The sequence below is a fragment of the Galeopterus variegatus genome, unplaced genomic scaffold, assembly GCF_000696425.1.
Source record: "Galeopterus variegatus unplaced genomic scaffold, G_variegatus-3.0.2 Scaffold107, whole genome shotgun sequence".
Taxonomy (NCBI): Eukaryota; Metazoa; Chordata; class Mammalia; order Dermoptera; family Cynocephalidae; genus Galeopterus; species Galeopterus variegatus.
The window spans coordinates 727466-747222 of NW_007726218.1; the positions used below are offsets into that span (position 1 = coordinate 727466).

General features: G+C 37.2%; 1 protein-coding gene across 1 annotated transcript in view; it reads right to left on the minus strand.

Annotated features, from left to right (window-relative positions):
• Positions 1–15078: 15078 nt before the first annotated feature.
• Positions 15079–19757, minus strand: part of LOC103601465 — a 54666-nt gene continuing 49987 nt past the window's right edge. The window contains exons 5-7 of the mRNA XM_008585877.1: positions 18904–18965; positions 16093–18778; positions 15079–15218 (exon numbers count right to left, since the gene is read on the minus strand). Of these exons, the coding sequence (XP_008584099.1) occupies positions 15079–15218; positions 16093–18778; positions 18904–18965 (2888 nt within the window). The remainder of the gene's footprint in view (positions 15219–16092; positions 18779–18903; positions 18966–19757) is intronic.

A 19757-nucleotide genomic window follows, 5' to 3' on the forward strand; every position in this document is an offset into this window, starting at 1 on the left:
GAAGTGAGCAAAAAATAAAAAATGGAACCTGAGTTAAAGTACAAGCTTTGGAAGTTAAAGGATAACTGGCCAGTGAGAGACTTCCAGAGAGACTTATATCCCCAGTTACGTGTTTACACATCAACAGAAGATGAAACTTAGAGCCATTCCTTTACATTCCAAATGATATATTAAGAGACTAGATTTCTCTCCTTATTTCAGGAGGGGAGGGTGAAGTTGGATAGCTGTCCTACATAAACTCCTAGATTCATCATTTCAAGGTTCCTGTCTTAGTGCAAGAAATCCCCTTTACACATGCAGGAGACATCTGGTCCTCACTGCATCGACCTGAATGGGGAAATGGGCATGGCATTACTGCTGAGATATGCTGAGATACAGTGACTGCTTAGAGTGAAAATAATAATCTGCCTCTTCTCTAGAAATCTCGTTTGTTTTCAGGACAAAAACGAATTAAAAATTTAATACCCCCTGTTATGGACTGAATTGTATTCCCCCAAAATTCACATGTTGAAGCCCTAACCCCTGGTACCTCAGAATGGGACTGTAGAGATAGGGCCTTTAAAGAGGTAATTAAGTTACGAAGAGGCCATTAGGGTGCACCCTAAGCCAATCTGTCTGGTGTCCTTTCCAGAGGAAAGGCCATGTATGGACATAGAGAGAAGGTAAACATCTGCAGGCCAAGGAGAGAGGCCCCAGAAGAAACCAAACCCATGAACACCTTGATCTTGATCTTCTAGTCTCCAGAACAATGAAAAAATAAATGTTTGAGCAACCCAGTCTGTTATGGCAACACACGCAAACTAATACACCCCTTAAAAAAAATCAGTTTTCTAAGCTCAGTGCCCCTTAGCTGTGATACAAACCCTGTGTGCACAATATGCACATGGGCCTGCCCTATGGGACTTGGGAATGAAAGAGGAACCAATAAAAACACGAAGTTCATGTTGCCTGCTGTGCCATAAGCAATAAGCCATGTACATCCATCTGGGCTCCTGTCTCCTTACCAGCTGCTGAATCCACTGAAGTATTCCAGGCCAGCCTAGGAGCTGCATTATACACTGTTGCTTAGAAACTATTTGACTCCTTGATATTTACCCAAATGAAATAAAAATCTATGTTCTGATAAAAATCTGTACATAAATATTTATAGTGGCTTTATTAGCCATCAACAACAACAGCAAAAAAAACCCTGGAAAGAATCCAAACATTCCTACACTGGGGAATGGATAAACAGGCTGCAATGGAATTCTAGTCACCAAAAGAAAGGAATACTACTGATAAACACAACTTGGAAGAACCTCAAATGCACCCTGCTAGGTGAAAGAAGCTGTATAATTCCATTTACATGGCATCAGAAAATTGGTAAGTGATTCGAAAAGATTAGAATTGGGGGTAGTGGGCCGGCCCGGTGGCGCACTGCTACAGTGCACCGCTGCTCCCGCCGAGGGTTCGGATCTCACATACAGACCAGTTCCCGCTCACTGGCTGAGCGAGGTGCGGGCGCGACACCGAGGGTTGCGATCCCGTTACCGGTCAGTAAAAAAGACAAAAAGAAAAAAAAAAAAAAAGAAGCATTTTCAAACACAAAAAAAAAAATATCCAAAAAAAAAAAAAAAGAAGCATTTTCAAACACAAAAAAAAAAATATCCAAAAAAAAAAAAAAAGAAGCATTTTCAAACACAAAAAAAAAAATATCCAAAAAAAAAAAAAAAGAAGCATTTTCAAACACAAAAAAAAAAATATCCAAAAAAAAAAAAAAAGAAGCATTTTCAAACACAAAAAAAAAAATATCCAAAAAAAAAAAAAAAGAAGCATTTTCAAACACAAAAAAAAAAATATCCAAAAAAAAAAAAAAAGAAAAAAAGAGGGTTGAGAAAAAATGAAGGAAAAGAAAAAAAAAAAAAAAAAAAAAAAAAAAAAAAGAATTGGGGGTAGTGACTGACTATAAGATTTTGGAAGGTAATGGATTGCTTGATTATGGCTGTGGTTACATATTTTTATACATTTGTCAAAACTTGAAGAACTGTATACTAAAAATAGTAAATTTAGCAGTAAAATGAATTTAATAAAATTCAAGCAAAATAAATGAGAGATATCTTCAAGTTAGAAAAGAGTATGTAATAACACAAACTCAGAACTGAAAAATGAGAGATTCATTTAGATACGCAAAAAAAACCCCAGAAATCAAACACTTCAACCTTTTTTTTTCTTTTTAAATGAGCACTGTGCCTAACAATGGGTTAACCTTGAAAAACAAATAAAAGGTATTTCTTCATTTTAACCTGACTGGAACTAACACATTCACTTACAGCTAAAAGAATGCATTATAGCAATAACAAAAACGTTAAAACTGAAAAAATATTTCACTAAAAAGTAGAAACAAAAAACAAACAAAAAAAATGAGTACTTAATAAAATACTTAAGCAGGAGAAAAATAAATTAGCAAACTGTCATACTACTTAAATGTTTCTATATTAAGTACACAAAACAACAAAAGTATGCTAAAACTAGATGCAGCTCAGTAACACTCATTGTTAATGATTTCTCAAAAAGAAAAGGAATTGGGGGTTCGCCAGTTAACTCAGTTGGTTAAGAGTGTACTGTTGATAATACCAAGGTCCAGGGTTTCATCACTGTACTGTCCCGCATCAAAAAAAAAAAAAAAAGAATCCAATCACAGTTACTTTATTAACAAATACAAGTAAACAAGAAATATCAAACTAATTAAAATGTAGTATTTTTATACTCCAATAACAAACTAGCAGAAAAAGAAATCAAGCCCATTTACAACAGTCACCAAGAAATAAAATACCTAGGAATCAATTTAACGAAAGAGTGTGAAAGATCTCTACAAGAACTTCAAACATTACTGAAAGAAATTAAAGAGGACACAAAAAGGTGGAAAGGACATTCCATGCTCTTGGACTGGAAGAATTAACATTGTGCAAATGTCCATACCATCCAAAGCGATCTACACATTCAATGCAATACCCATCAAAATACCAATGACTTTCTTCACAGAAATAGAAAAAAACAATCCTAACACTCATACAGAACAACAAAAGACCCCAAATGGCCAACACAATCCTGAGCAAAAAAAAATAAATAAAGCCAAAGGCATAACACTACCTGATTTCAAATTATACTACAAAGCAATAGTAAGCAAAACAGCTTGGCACCAGCATAAAAACAGACATTTGGACCAGCAGAACAAATGAGAACCCAGAAATCAACCTACATAATTATAGCCAACTGATCTTTGACAAAGGCAACAAGAACATACATTGGGGAAAGGACAGCTACTTCAGTAAATGGTGCTGGGAAAACTGGATGTCCACGTGTAGAAGAATGAAACTACACATCTCACCATATACCAAAATCAACTCAAAATGGACTAAATACTTAAGTACAAGACGTGAAACTATAAAACTCCCAGAAGAAAACAGAGGGAACACTTCAGAATGTAGGACTGGGCAAAGACATTATGAATAAGACCATAAAAGCACTAGCAACAAGAGAAAAATTAACAAATGGGATTCTATCAAACTAAAAACTTCTGCACAGTAAATCAACAGAGTGAAAAAACAACCTATAGAATGGGAGAGAATATTTGCAAAGTCTACATCCAACAACAGATTAATATACAGAATATACAAGGAATGCAAACAACTTAACAGTAAAAAAACAAATAATCCAATTACAAAATGGGCAAAGGAGTTGAACAGACATTTCTCTAAGGAAGACATATAAATGGCCAACACATATACGAAAAAATGCTCAACATCACTAATCATCAGGGAAATGCAAATCAAAACCACATTAAGATATAATCACATCCCAGTCAGACTGGCTATTATTAAAAAGACTGAGAATAACAAATGCTGGCGAGGATGTGGAGGAGAAAAGGGAACACTTCTGCGCTGTTGGTGGAACTGTAAAATAGTACAGCCATTATGGAAAACAGTATGGAGGTTCCTCAAACAACTACAGATAAAACTACCATACAATCCAGCAATCCCACTTCTGGGTATACACGCAAAGGAATGGAAATCATCATGTCAAAGGGATACCTGCACTCCAATGTTCATCACAGCTCTACTTACAATAGCCAAGATACGAAACCAACCTAAATGTCCATCAATAGACGAATGGATAAGGAAAATGTGGTACTACTCAGCCATAGAAAACAATGTAATTCTGCCATTCGCAGCAACATGGGTGAGTTTGGAGAAAATTACATTAAGTGAAATAAGCCAGGCAATTTCTACAGAAAGAGAAATACCATATGTCCTCACTCATTGTGGGTGGAAAGATTAAAAAAAAAAAAAAAGAAAAAAGAAAAACCACTATAATATGATGAACTTTCAGAAGAGAACAAACCTATGGTTACTAAAGATGGGAGAGGGAGACTGGGTGGGGGTTTAGGGAGAAATTGGGTAAGGGACACAAAAAACAATTATGATTTGTAATGATGAACATGCTAATATTGATTTGTTCATCACATATTGCACACAAATAATGATAGGTAACAATGTACCACAAAAATATGTATAATCAACTATGCTTTGATAAAAAAATAAATAATTAGAAAATAAACATGATCCAATGATATACTGCCTAACAGATATTTAAAATACTAAAATATATATAAGTTGAAGGTACAATTACCAAAAGACATACTATCCAAACAGTAAAGATAAGAATGTTGGCAAGGCCATATTATCATCATATTATTATCAAACAAAACAGATTCCAAGAAAACAAGTTACCAAAGATTAAAGAAGAACATTTGATAATGATAAAAGAATCAATTCATCATAGAGATATAACAATCCTAAATACACACACTTAATAAATAAGCTTTGAAATATGTGAATACTCACACAACTAAAGGAAGAGACAAATGAACAATCATAGTTGGAATTAACAACCATTTCTCAGTAATTGGTAGAACAAGTAGAAATAAAATCAATATGAATATAGAAGACCTTAAAAATACGATCATGCAGTTTTATACAATTGACATTTACAGAACACTACACCTGACAACTAATGAATACACAAGCACACATGAAATGTTTAGGAACACATACCATATACAGGCCCATAAAATAATTTTCATTAATTTCAAGACTGATATCTTGCACAATTAATTTACAAAGCATTAACAGTAACATATTTAGACACATCCCGTTCTCTCTAATGTTATCAGCTCTTTCTTCAATCTCACATCCCCTTTTACTGCAACCTTTCCTCTCTCCATTCCTTCACATCAAAATATATTTTTTATTATGAAAGTGAGTATTTATTTAGAATAAGAAAAAAAATTATTTACATTGAGAAATCGTAACAAATTAAATTGTAGCTGAAAAATTATACAGAAATTTTAATTCTAGAAAAACAACCTAATTTTTAAATTAACTCCATACCATAACTTAATAACTGCTTAATTATATTAAGAAGTAAATGCTTCTTTACTTCATGTTTTTTTCTTCATGTTTTTTTTCTTTTTTTTCTGCTTATACACACTCCTTTATAATATTTTCATGTCTATTTTAAAATATTGGTTTCTATAGAGAATATACAGAATACAGAGACAGAATATTCAAAAATTCAATTTTTCTATAGCATAGTTAATTAAAATTGTTTTCGCTATTGAAAGTTTACAACGATATTCAACTTCACCATTCATTATTCACAACCTCATGAAAACTGTTACGAAATTTGAAAAAAATTTCTATTGTTTCTTTTATACATAAGCTCCAAGATTTGTAACAGTTATGCTTAGAGTACCTTCAGGCTCCATACCATTCCGTACCTGTTTTTCCTCCATTAACTACATAAGTCTCATGGTAGGTGAGATAGGACATATTCATATCCTGATACACCTTTAAACCCCATACCTTTCTGCCAGGCTGCTCAGTAAGTGGGAGTGTTTCAAGAAACCACTTCTACACTAAGAAAGCTCCAATGTCCTGACTCTACATGGAAGTTTCTGCAAACCAAATTAAACATATTTCACTAAACCCAAACTAAAAAAATTCCCTAAGCCAACTTCCCCTTCAGCTAGATTCCAAAAGAAATGTTCTTAGCTGCTCCAATACCACTTGACATGATAGGAAATGTGATAAAGGGCAAGTCAAAGTGGAAAGAGACTGCATTCTCAACCATTTGAAGTAAAAACATCTTACTTTTTCTCTGTTTTAAAAATGCACATGAACATGTAAATTCATTTCTAAGACCCCTAAAAGGATCTCAGAAGGGCTTGTGCAAATGAAGTCTTTGAAGTTTCAGTTTCACTAAGCTCTGGACAGTGGTATTATGGTACATTATTTCCACTGAAAACTGAGAAACAAAGAAAACTCCTTATCCAGACACTGTTGTTGAAGTCGTCATCATCCTTACAACAACTGACATTTTTTAAATACTTAGAATTCATTAAGTAAGCACTTTACATTTAATTCACCACAACATCTCTGAGATAGGTTCTACTACAATTCCATTTACAAGTGAAGAAAATAGACACAGAAAGATTAAATCACTTTCTCAATTACACAGCTAACAAATGGTGGACCTTTAACTGAATGCTGACAGCCTGTCTCCAAGGCTCCTGCTTCTTTTCAGAATGCTAAACTGACACAGAAGGAAGTTAGTGATCTTGCCCTATGAGTCTGGGTCTGAATGTGTGTTGCAGGGAGGAAAGGCAGAATAGATAAGGAAAAGAAATGTTGATACACTCTTAAAATTGAATTTGTTTTATCTCGCTTGAGTGCAGTGGTTATGGAGTTGATTTTAGGTAGCATAAAAGTCAGTCACTACAACTCAAATGCAAAATTTACTCAAGTAAGAATTAAAACTGTCAAATTCCCATTTCAGGGCTATGACTTCAATGATCAAATTATCAAAAATATCACATTTCTTGAAAGACATTTCATTTCCTCACTTAACATCCCATCATCAAAGCACTGAAAAATGGATTTGATTCTCAGTGCTCCAGCAAAACTAGTCTTGCCAAATGAGCAATAACTTCTTGGTTATCAGATGGAACAGAGCAACTTCAGACTGAGCATCTAACAGCAACATAATGTTTTGGTTAGTGGCAAAGAAAATGGGAATGCAAATCACTGTTCAGCCACTTAACTAGCTATTTCATCTTGGAATTACTTAACTTGTGTCTGTTTTCCAACTATAAAATCAGAATACTACTACTACTTATATGGTTCTTACGATTAAAAGAGATAACATATGTAAAGCACTTAGGAGAGTGCCCAATAAACAGCAATCTATGCAAGTACTATTGATATTATTCACGCCTTGAAACTTGCCTTCCTAAGTAGCCAAGACACCACTCCCTCCTAGTTATCCTCCTACTTCTCTAGACAATGTCAGTCTACTACTCATGCTACCTTCTTTCACTAATTCCTTTAACATGGTTTTCTTCTCTTCTCATTCTATGCTTTGGCCCAAACTTCCTTTGAATTCCAAATCCCCAAATCCATTTACCTATTGGACATTATCACTTGGACACCTCCAAAGTCCTCTCAAGCTTACCCAAAATAGAACTCATTGTCATTCTCCTTAAATGTGTGCCTCCTATTGTCTTCCCCAGGCTCACTAGGAATTACAAACACAGAAGTTTCGTGAACTCCTCTTTGTCCCTCTAGTCTAACTATTCTCCAAGACCTGTTGATTCTGTTTCTTTATCCTGTCAGATCTGAGGCAAATCATCTAGACTCAAATTCCAGCTCTACCCCTTATTAGCTATATGATCTCAGGCAAATTACTTAATCTTTTTGAAATGCAGTATCCTCATCTACAGATGTGAAATAATAGCACCTATGTCTAAGGCCTTTGTGATGATTAAATGAGTTAATACCTGCAAAGCACCTAAAATACTACCTAACATATGGAAAGAGCTTAATAGATGTTGGCTTTTGTTATTATTATTTCAATCCATCTCTTTTCCATAGTCTCCTCTACCACTGGTTCAGATTGGTATCAACTCTCACTTAGATTATTGCAACTGCCTCTTAACTAAATATCCTTCTTCTAATCCTGCCCTCTCCAATATATTCTTCACCTAGAAGACAGAGTAGTTTGACGTCAAAGTGAATCCCATCTTTCTCCTGTTAATATCTGCTAAGGGCCTCCCACAGTTTTTAGGGTAACATCCAAATTTCTCAACATGCACATAAAGACTGCTTTTACCCAAAAGGAATGTACAATGCAATCTTAAGTCATCCTGTAAGTTCCAGCTCAATTTTTCTGGTCTAATATGTCGGAACCAAAAGCTCTCTCATGTCCACATGTCACAATGCTAATACCATACTTATTAATTAGAATTAAAGATTAGGTGATCTGTTTAACCCCACAAAAATGTGATCACCTTTGGTTCAGGGATTATATTGATTCATCTTTGTACCTCAGAAATTTATTTCAGTGTACCACAGAAGAATTCAATAAATGTTTGATTAATGAGTGCTAATAATTAAGAATAATTTATTGAAATACTGTCTCAAATATTGTGACAAAGACAAAAACCATTCCTAAAACAGCCCTCACAAAGAAACTCAACATAAAATTCTGCATTCCTTTTGGAATGAAAAAGCATTCTGAGTTATGAAAATTCTTACCTGGATATATTTCTTGCTTTAATAACAACCTGGCTGTATGGATCTGAAATCTACTTTTTGTAAAAGACATTGATTCTGTAGAAAAATCTCTTACAGATTTAACATAAACATAAACAGTTGAAGTTTTCAAATGCTTTCAAAAATATGCAAAATTTACCATCTCTGCCTGTGGAAGGTGCTGACAAAACAATAAATCCAGTCACAGCAATGGTGTCCCCTTCATAGAAAACTTCCACACAGTCCTTTGCTAATTTTCTGAAAAATAATACATTGATGGTGTTGACCTCTGAATTTCAATTTTCTTTTTCTGGATATATTTCTTGCTTTAATAACAACCTGGCTGTATGGATCTGAAATCTACTTTTTGTAATTTATTCAGTGGCTGAACTTCAGGCACACCATTGACTTCCTTTATTAATTCAAACGGCACATCGCTTCTGCTTCACAGTGATCAAATTCAACTAGGGAAGTTGATAGTTTGCCGCAAGAAAGAAAACTAGGAAGAGTTTAGCCCGGCGCGCGTATTACCGGTCATCTTTAAAAAAAAAAAAAAAAAAAAAAATTAGGAGTTACTGTTAATCAAAAGACACCATTAAGATGCAAAGAATATTTCTATATACTATATTTCTATATACTATATACCACTATGGTACATTTTTTTTTTTTGCTGGCTGGCTGGTATGAAGATCTGAACCCTTGGTCTTATTACAGCACATCGCTCCAACAAACTGAGTTAACCAGCCAGCCCTTGAGTTAATATTTTTAAGTGGAAAAAATCAAAGTGGAGAATAATGTATATAGTTTGAGATAGTAGATGCTAGACTTGTCTAAACATACCCTGTTTTATAAATTTACTTTGGAACCATATAAATATCTCACATAGTTATAAAAGAAAATTAAATTTTAAAAAGCAAGTCCTAAATTTGAAAGCATCTTGAAACAGATGAGCCTAACTCTGTATCTAGAAGGTGGCTTAACTATACAAAGAGGAACTATCCCAAGATACATTTAAAAAAAAAAAAAAAAAGATGACTGGCAAGGGGTTCTTAACCCTTGACTTGGTGTTGTCAGCACCATGCTCTCCCATGTGAACCACGGGCTGGCCCCCCAAGGTACTTTAAAACACAATAATTTGACTGTACATGTCTGATGGCATACACTTCACAATTGAAGAGAATGGCAAAAATTAAACTGTTACAGTAATCATATTGTTAACATAGTGCTGGCATTGTTTTCTAAGTCCATTGTTTGAGTGGTGTGGGGTAACAAATGAGTGATTATGTTGATGTAAATGAAAGCTGAGGTTTCGGCTGTGGGAGAAAGTAGATTCAAATATAAGATGTATGAAGTTAAGTAAAAACTTTAGAGTGCTGAAGTTGAATTAGAAAGATTAGTATAGGGCTGGCCCCGTGGCTCACTCAGGAGAGTGCGGCACTGGGAGAGCCAAGGCCGCGGGTTCAGATCCTGTATAGGGATGGCCGGTGTGCTCACTGGCTGAGCGTGGTATGGGCAACACCAAGCCAGGGGTTATGATCACCTTACCGGTCAGAAAAAAAAGAAAGAAAGAAAGAAAAATTAGTATAAACTTGTGGTGTATTTCATTTTTTAAGAAATTGATATCCTTTAGCTCACTAACAGAAAACACCTAAAAACACTGACTGACCCTGTAGCAATAAACACACTGATTGTACAGATTATATCTCTAAATATCATCTCCCACTAAGAAGACTTGAAGGGTCCTTGGAGAATGGCTGATTCCAGGTCTGGGACAGGAAATGCACAAGATGACCTGAAGATTTTGTCATACCAGAAAGCAAGAAGTGCTCAAAAGACTACCAAGACTGATGTGGAAAAGACTCAAGATAATACCATTGGGGAAAACTGGGTGAAGAGCACGTGGAACCTCTCTGTACCATTTTTGCAACTTTGTGTGAATATATAATTATTTCAAAATAAAAGATTTAAAACAAGATACACACACTCACAGACCCAGGAACCAACCTGAACAGACACTGCCTCCCCACCCCCTTACCAAAGCTAGCATAATTTGAGCATTGAAAAGATTAATAACTGCCACGAATCGAGCCCTATCAAATACATTTAAGTCCATTAGTTCATAATGACACATAATAAAATTTATTGGTCCCTTTTGTAGGATGCTAGGGAGCAAATTCATTATTTTTTGAAAACCACCAAATAAAGGCAAAGAACCAAGAACTTATCCTGCCTTTCCTATGTGAACTGTACTTCAGTGTAATCAAATAGTTGAAGAGGGAAAGTTTCCCTTTACAGAAATATTTCAGCTAATAAACAAAGAAGAAATGACAGAATTAGAACAGCAGTTCTCAAAGTGTGATCTATGGACCCTTTGGGTGTCCATGAGGTCAAAATCATTTTTAAAATGATGTTAAAATATGATTTGCCTTTTTCCTTTGCACTGATGATGCAAAAGCACTGGTGGGTAAAACTGGGTACCATAGAAGGAGTCAAAGTAGTGGCTACAAACTGTGCCAGTAGTTATTATAATCACAATTATGCATTTGCAGTAACAAAAATACCAGTAAGAATATTCTTGATGAAGCACTGAATATTATGAGTTTTGTTCAATCTCAACCATTAAGTACACATCTTTTAAATATTTTGTGTGAGGAAAAGGAAATGGAAAGCATGTAAGAGATCACAAAAGGACATTACAAATAACTTTATGCCAAAATATTTGAAGGTTTAGATGAAATTAAAATATTTCTGAAAAAATAAAATTTATAGAAGTGAAACAACAAAAATAAAAATATGAATAATTCTATTACTGATAAAGAAACTTGATTTCATGATTTAAACTTTCCCACATAGAAAACGCTTTAGGCACAGAGAGCTTCACTAGTGAATTCTACAAAATATTTGTGAAAACTATTTCACTAATCTTAACAAACATGGCCAGCGAATAGGAAAAAAGGTAAGAGAGATAGAGATAAAGAGAAAGAGAGAGAGAGAACTTCAAATTTCTTTAATAGGGCCAGCATAACCCAGATACCAAACCTTGTAAAGAAAAGAAAATGACAAACCAATCTTGACTAATTAATATAGATGAAAAACCCCACTATTAAGATGTCTTAATTGGTTGTTTTTATTTTGTGTTAACACCATTTTAAGTCTAAACGAAACAGTTGTATTCTTTGCTTAAAGATTCTAAAGAATAAATATAACATGCCTAAATTCAGAGAGTATATTTTGGGGGCATGTCATTCGAGTCCCACTATGAAAACAGAATATATGTAGATGGCAACCAGATGGCTCTAGGAACAGCCAAGAATTTGGGATGGTATAAAAAAAAAGATTTTTCCCTTTCTCCGCAGCACAGGAGAACATGTGATTACATATTCATTTCTAGATTCCAAAACAAGTTCCAGATGAATATATAATGTTCTTCTGCATTTATAGCTTGAGACAGAAATTATTATTCTAATTCTTTCTTTTTCGTAAATGAAGTATATAAGAAACATGTAATTTATTTATATCCTGAACCATTTTCTTATCCCATCAATTAAAATTGGGAACAAAATGACTGGCCACCTTTATCACTTAGCTTTGCTTTTTCAAGAGCAACAAATTCCTTACTTCCCATAATACTATAGTCAGGATCCTGGACTGTGATGCATATTCATTTGATGTTCTGCCAAATGTTAATATTTCTGATATTTATATGATATGCATTTGAGCAATGTAAAAACCTTTTAGTAATTTAGTCCACCTTCATTCCAACCCAGCTAAGTGTATTTCATCTCTGGAATATTATTATTTCTCTCTAACTGCAACTATTGAAGATAATAAAAATCAATAGTCCATTAACATTATCAGACATGTTGTCAATACTTCCCCACTCCTATGTTTCCCAGGCATTGCTTTCTCCTTCTGTCCATTCATGTTATAATCCTTTCTTTCTTTCCATTATACTAGTTTGAAGTTCTCCATTATACAACAAATACTGTTGTGCTGTCCACCATGGGTTTTTTGTAAAAATCTGAATATATTTCATGTCTTGCAAGCTTCCTTGGCTATGGCACTTTAAATTTTTTTATAAGTGTGGTTATCAGCTTCAAAGTTAAAATACATATAAGCAAGCATCTAATTAGCCTCTGGGAAAGTCTACTCAAGGATCGTATCTAACAAATAAAAACACCTAGAATGCCAAAAACATTCTACCACTCTGTTAACAAGTGACATTGCAAAAAGGAAGTACTCCTTATTCTATGTATCCTAGCAAAAAAAAAAAAAAAAAACTGCTTTAATTGCACAACAATACACTAATATAAGATCGATATGTTCAAATTACATATAACATTCAAGTGGAATATTTAATAAGACCAGTTCTATGCTAAGCGTTTCATGCATTTTTGCTACATTTATATCATCTTTAAAAAATTGCCAGGGCAATAAATTTTAAACAGCAAGTAGAAATTTACATCTCAGAGGTACCATCTTAGATACCAACCTAAAAAAATTAAATTACCCATGAAGAATCTTAACAGAAAAAACTGACACGAGATACATGTTGTCTAGTTGTTGCACAATATATGTTAAATATTATCAATAGGAGAGGTATAGAAAAATACATGTTTTTCTGAATTTTTTAAGCTGACAATTTTTAATGTTAAAAACTACATTAATGTACACTATAAACTAAAATGAGAAAAGAGCTTAGAATTTACAAAATATAAACATGTATCCATCAACATAATTCTATATGACTCAGGCACATGTTATAATTATTGTTAAATTTCATGTCCTTAAAATGATTTTTGTTTAATAATATTCAAGCAATAAATATTTTATTTCTAGAATCCTGTTATTATTAAGGCAGTGAATAATACTATTAAACACATTCTTTTAAAGAATCAAGATTGGATCAATATGGAGTCGAACGGGAAGAAAGAAATAATAATGCCTACGAATATCCCAGCTTTATAGAAGTTATTTTACTCACGTTTTTATAAGTCATACTTTACTTATTTATAAGGAAATATCCAGCCCACAAAAATTATTAGACCAAAGGACTACCTAAAAAATGAAATATCCACAATGATGGAAAAAGTTTGCTCAGCTGGATGAATGGAATGGCACAACATTCCTGCACATATGGATAGTATGTCTGTTAACTTTATTCACCACTCATATAAGTTTAAAAATTGGGGGGAACAGGGGCATTTTTCTCTGTTATTAGCTATATTTTTGCTTTAAAATAGTGGATTTTCCTTCAAACTTCAGATTCATCGATCTTCCTATTCCTTACTTATATTTTCTTTCTAGTCTAGTCAAAATGTGTTACTCAAACAATTCCTGACTCCCAAACTTCATAACCATTACTGTTATTCTCATCTCTCTTTGTTACAGAAAGCAATGAAATAAAAGAAAGAGTAAATTTTCTTGATAAATAGGAAAAGTGCTCATATATTAACTGCTTTAATACCTTAAATATTAACATTGTAGTAAACCAGTTTTCTCCCTTGAAATTAACTGAGATCCTATTAAATAGCATTCACTGCAAATTTCGCAATGTAATGATGTGTTCCTATTAATACCTTTGTCATGTTCAGAACTGGACTCACATTTAGCCCCAGAATAAGCATTGAGGTTTTTCATTCTAGCTGTAGGGCCAGAAAATCCCTCTGTTATGTTGTTTCATTACTATACATCATGAGGAAGAAAATACTCATTGAAACAATATAGTTGAAAGCAATCTTTAAACTCTTAACCATACATACACATGTAAAATAGAAAAGTAAGTTAAAGTTTTTTCTTCTATGTTGAACAGTGTTACTATCCAATTCATACATTCACATATTTATTTACTTGTTCATTTAGGAAGCATTTACTAAGCATATCTTATATTGCAGATTCTATTATATAATGAAAATATTAACTATGCAAAATTACAATGGATGTAAATCTATTTTATTTGCAGTTAACATCATTATCTGAGGGAGAATAATTTATAACACATTTTTCCTCTTATTGCCTAGAATAGTAAAACAAGGGATGCTTGGTTTTCCTTCCCTAATTTCTGCACACCTCCTTCTCTTGTATCCACAATTTCTATAAGAACTTGGAAGTGGTGTAGAATTGCTTTTAAAAATGTTTTCCTGACTCCATTCAAAAAGTCTTGTAATGACAATGGCCACTAGGAATAAACTGAAGTATATGGATCATGTAACTTTTATTAGGTGCATTATTCTCAAATATGGTATTTATTTATTTGCTAAGTATATTTGGCTTCTAAAATAAGAAAATTAAGTCCAAGTTGAATAAACTATGAATAGTAAGTGCACCTTTGAACATACAAATGTTTCTGACAAAAATTACTCATCTTTCTTCTTTGTGAAATACATCAATAAAAACACAAAATTAAATGCTGTCAAGTCCTATACCCAAGAGTATTATTTTCTTTCTATCAGTACAAATAGGTGTTCTGAGACATGCCTATAATTTCTATGTACTTAAAAACCACTGCTGTGGAGTTATCAGCTATGATTTGGAGTGTCATTCTCAGAGAAGACTGCTTTGCCAAAATGGTATTCTGAAAAGTATAGGCTGGAGAATATGACACATTTTACTAAACAGTATATCACTAAAGGGCCAAATCAAATGACATTTCTATCACAACCCTTCTCTGATTCTCCCTGCCCCACCCAGATGTTCTCTAATGTTCTCTCTCTCCCTTCTTGGAACACTCATTGCAATTTATTTTTACATCAGTTGTAGTTGTCATCTTTTGATAATGTATTGTAATGGTTTTGGTAAATGTTCCATCTTCTGTGATACTATGCTCACATTATGCACAGATGCTCACATACTTTTCATTCTTCACTTTAGGTATCAGACTGCCTTAAAATATACATTGTTCAAGAAATATTTTTGGTACTTTATTATTATTTTCCTTTTTGTCTTTTTTACTGACCGGTAACGGGATCGCAACCCTTGGTGTCGCGCCCGTACGTACTTTATTATTTTAGATCACAACCCTCGGTGTCGCGCCCGTACGTACTTTATTATTTTTAATATTAGATCTTCATGATATATTACTTTTATTGTTTTTTAATAGGTTTTAATTTTTTACCTTTGTTTCTCAGAAACAAACAAACAAACTCCTTGAGTCCCAGGACAATCTTCTAATAATTTTATACTCCCAGAATTCTTAGCACAAGAGAGTGCTAAGAAAGAGCATTCCATTCAACTGATTAAATGTTGCCAAATGTTCATCTAAGAAACATTTCAGAACAGGGCTAGCAGCCATCTCCCAGTCAAAAAAAAAAATCCCTTAAAGTTTGCTTACCATGGCATTGACATGTGTGTGATCCCCTTTCCTATTCCGAATCTGAATACAGGATATTGGCAAATTCAGTCCTACCCTTAGCAGCCATATCTCAGTCAAAAAAAAAAAAAAAATCCCTTAAAGTTTGCTTACCATGGCATTGACATGTGTGATCCCCTTTCCTATTCCGAATCTGAATACAGGATATTGGCAAATTCAGTCCTACCCCAGTGACCAGATTTCTCAGGTCAGCAGCATTGTACTCCCCACACAAAAGCAAACTGTTATTATCAGAACTAAGTCTCAGAGAGGTCCGATAGAGATAAGTCTGAGAAAGTCTCTCAATTGTAGTGACATCTATTGTGGCTGATGTCATGCAAGGATTTGAAACTATCTTCCTTTCACACCTCAGATCCTCTGGAGAGCGACAGCAGCTCTGACAGTGACAATCTGGGCTCTGGCTCAACTGGATCCACACGAAGAAAAGTAAGCACCCCCAAAATAAAAAGGAAATACAGGCCAGGGCAATTACTAAATACAAGTTATGGGCAGAAAGCTGCCCTCCTGGCTCCCAGATATCTTCAAAGTCCGGAAGGACCTGAGGGGCAGAGTTGCTTAATAGCACTCCCAGAGTGACAGAGGAGAGTGGTGGATCTCCATGGTCCTGAACCATTACCACCACCTTCTGCTTAACTGCATCAGTGGGAAGAACTAAGCGAGCAGTACGGAGCTCTCCCACACTAGCTGAAATTCTGAAAAGGCTAAAGTCAGAAGCCTGCGAGATGTGATAGGACAGCCAGGCATTGGAACCACTGTCTGCATCCTCTGCTACCACTTTTGTGACCAAATGTCCAGTTCTGGCAGAGCGGGGCACAATTTCTACTGGAACAGAGCCATTTCTAGGCAAGGGAAACAAGATGACTGGAGCATTGTCGTTCCTATCTACCACAAACAAGTTTACTGTCACTGTTGCACTTCTGGGAGGAATGCCTCCATCCTGGCCTTCCACCTGGAAGCGAAATCCCCTGAACCGCTCAAAGTCAAAGGAAGTTTTGGCAGTGATAGCCCCACTGGATGATTCCACTGCCACCAAGCTAGAGGCTGGCGGCCCGTCAGAGGTAATATCCAACAGATCATAAAAGACAAGGCCATTCTTCCCCAGGTCCGGGTCCTGGGCAACCACGCGGCCTAGAGAGGTCCCAGGGTTATTGTTTTCAGCCACAAAAAGTTCCTGTTGTGCTTGAAGAAAGCTTGGTGTATTGTCGTTCACATCAGCAACTGACACAGTGAGTGTCCTTCGAGTGCTAAGTGGGGGCGAGCCACCATCTGAGGCAGTGATCAGAACCTGGTATTCGCTGATCTGCTCCCGGTCTAGAGGCCCATCTGTTAGCAGACTGTAGTAGTTGTCAAAGGAAGCCTTCAACTGAAAAGGGCCTCTGCTGGACATGCTACAAGTTACCCTACCATTGGGACCAAGGTCCTCATCCTTTACACTGAGGAGAGCAATCACTGTGCCAGGGATGGCGTCCTCAGGTACTGGGCTGGAGAGAGTCATGAAGTTCACCTCAGGGGCATGATCGTTTACATCAGTCACCTCCACCAGCAGCTTAGCGGTGCTAGCTAGACCGAAGGCGCCTTCGTCCCTCGCCTCGATGTACGCCTCCAACAGCGTTTCAGGCGGTCCTAGTGAAGCAGCTACCAGCACCTCCCCGCTTTCAGGGTGCACGCGAAAGCGGTGTCGCAGCTCTGCTTGCGTGCTGTTGCTTAAGAAGTATCGGACTTCCCCATTGGAGCCTTCATCCGGATCTGAGGCCTGAACACGGAATAACACAGTCCCATTGGGTGCAGTCTCCGGTACCTTCGTGCGGTATACGGAGCGCTCGAATACAGGCGTGTTGTTTGTGTCCACCACGATGATGGTGACTTGTGCGTCTCCGGAACGCGCGGGCAGCCCACCGTCCCGAGCCGTGAGCACCAGCAGGTGGGTGGCGCGCTGCTCGCGATCCAGCGCTTTCTCCAGCACCAACTCTGGGTATTCACTGCCGTCTACCCGTGACCCCATGTCCAAGCGAAAGTGCTGGCTGGGGCTCAGGCTGTAGCTTAGTACTCCGTGGCTTCCCTCGTCGGTATCTTGAGCATTAGGGAGAGTAAATCGGGCTCCAGGCGCCAGAAACTCCGGGATGTGCAGCTGCACGTCACCGGCAGGGAAGAGAGGTGAGTTGTCATTGGCGTCCAGGACGTGACCGTGTATCTTATGCAGTTCCAGCGGGTCCTCGAGGACTAGCTCATAGGTCAAGACGCAGGCAGCTTTGGTTCCGCACAGTTGCTCGCGGTCCGCCGCTTCTCGGACCACCAAACTACCGCTGGCCAGGTCCACCCCGAAGTAGAGCTCGCCGTGGCTGGAAAGGAAGCGAAAGTTCCTCAAGGACAGAGCGGCCGCGGGCAGCTTCAAGTCCGCGGCAACATTGCCTACGGCTACGCCCCGCTCCGTCTCCTCCAACACTAAGTACTCCAGCTGTTCGGCGGCAGCGCCGCAGGACACCCACAGGCACAGAACTGCCACCCCCCAGCCCACCATAGTCTCTCTCGGCGTCCGCGCTCCACCACCAGCGACCTGGGACCATACTCCGGACTCCCGAGGGCACAAGCCGCGGTGAAGAGCAAGCTCCGGCGGGCCGCCTCCGCTGCGAGCTGGAGGTTCAGCGACTGCTGACGTTCCGCCTCCGGAATACCCGGAATTACCCCGGACTGGCGGCCGAGAGCTAGGTTTGCTAGACTGGAGCCTTGGCAGCCGTCTGGGAAAGCGGAGCAGGCCCGGTGCGGAGGAGCGCAGCGCCGCCTAGGGGCGCAGACACGAGGGAAACCTCCCGGGCTGGGGAAGCGGCGTCTCCGGTCGCGGCGGGCTGGGATCTCGCCCCCAGCTCCGGCTGCGGGCGCCATGGTGTGGAGAGGGGCAGCTCCAACCTTCTCAAGACTAAAAGTGGGATTGGTAACTCCAGCGTTTCGCTGAGAACCAGTGACCTTCCCTGAACATCACAAACCCATTCTTTATCTTTTCCAGGGAACTAGAAAGGGCAGGCTGCAAGATAAGACAATGTAAGTAGTATGCCCCCTGACTTTATGAATTAAGAAACCAGAAGAGTATTAACACCCAGTGTCAGATAAAATTAAAGCAGGAAACATGTTAGCCCATTAGGTAGCATCACAAGTACAGATCATTAAGAGACCTCACTAGGATATGAAATAACAGTTCATAAAAATTGAATTTATTCTTCACCAATTTTCAAAACCAAAACTAGTTATCTGCTTCAGTGCCAAAGTTTAGGATTTCCATTTCCTCATCTTAATTTAATGCAGCTAATCAAGCTAACTGCTTGCTGTAGATTGGATGCCCCCCAATCTCATTAAAGCTTAATCCCCACTTGTAAATGTTGAGGGTGGAAAATCCTATCATGGTAATTGAAAGGTGGGGCCTTGAAGAGGTGATTAGATTGTAGGACCATGCCGTAGTGAATGGATTAATAATGGTGGCCAGGGACATGGTTCTGAGGGCTTTAGAAGGAAAGACCACATGGCATCCTCACATATCCCAAGAGCCAAAAGCCAGCGAGCACAAGGCTAACGGTGCTACTTTTTCGTTTTTATTTATTTATTTATTTTGGTTTTGGGGGGTTTTGTTTGGTTGGTTTTGGGGGGTTTTTGTTGTTGTTTGGGGGGAGGTGCGGGACAACAGTTTCTCCTTCCCCAAGAGACCATGCTGGCAATGCTTTGCAAGCGGCCGTTGACGGTCTGGGTGAAAGAAGAGGTCATAAGCCAGT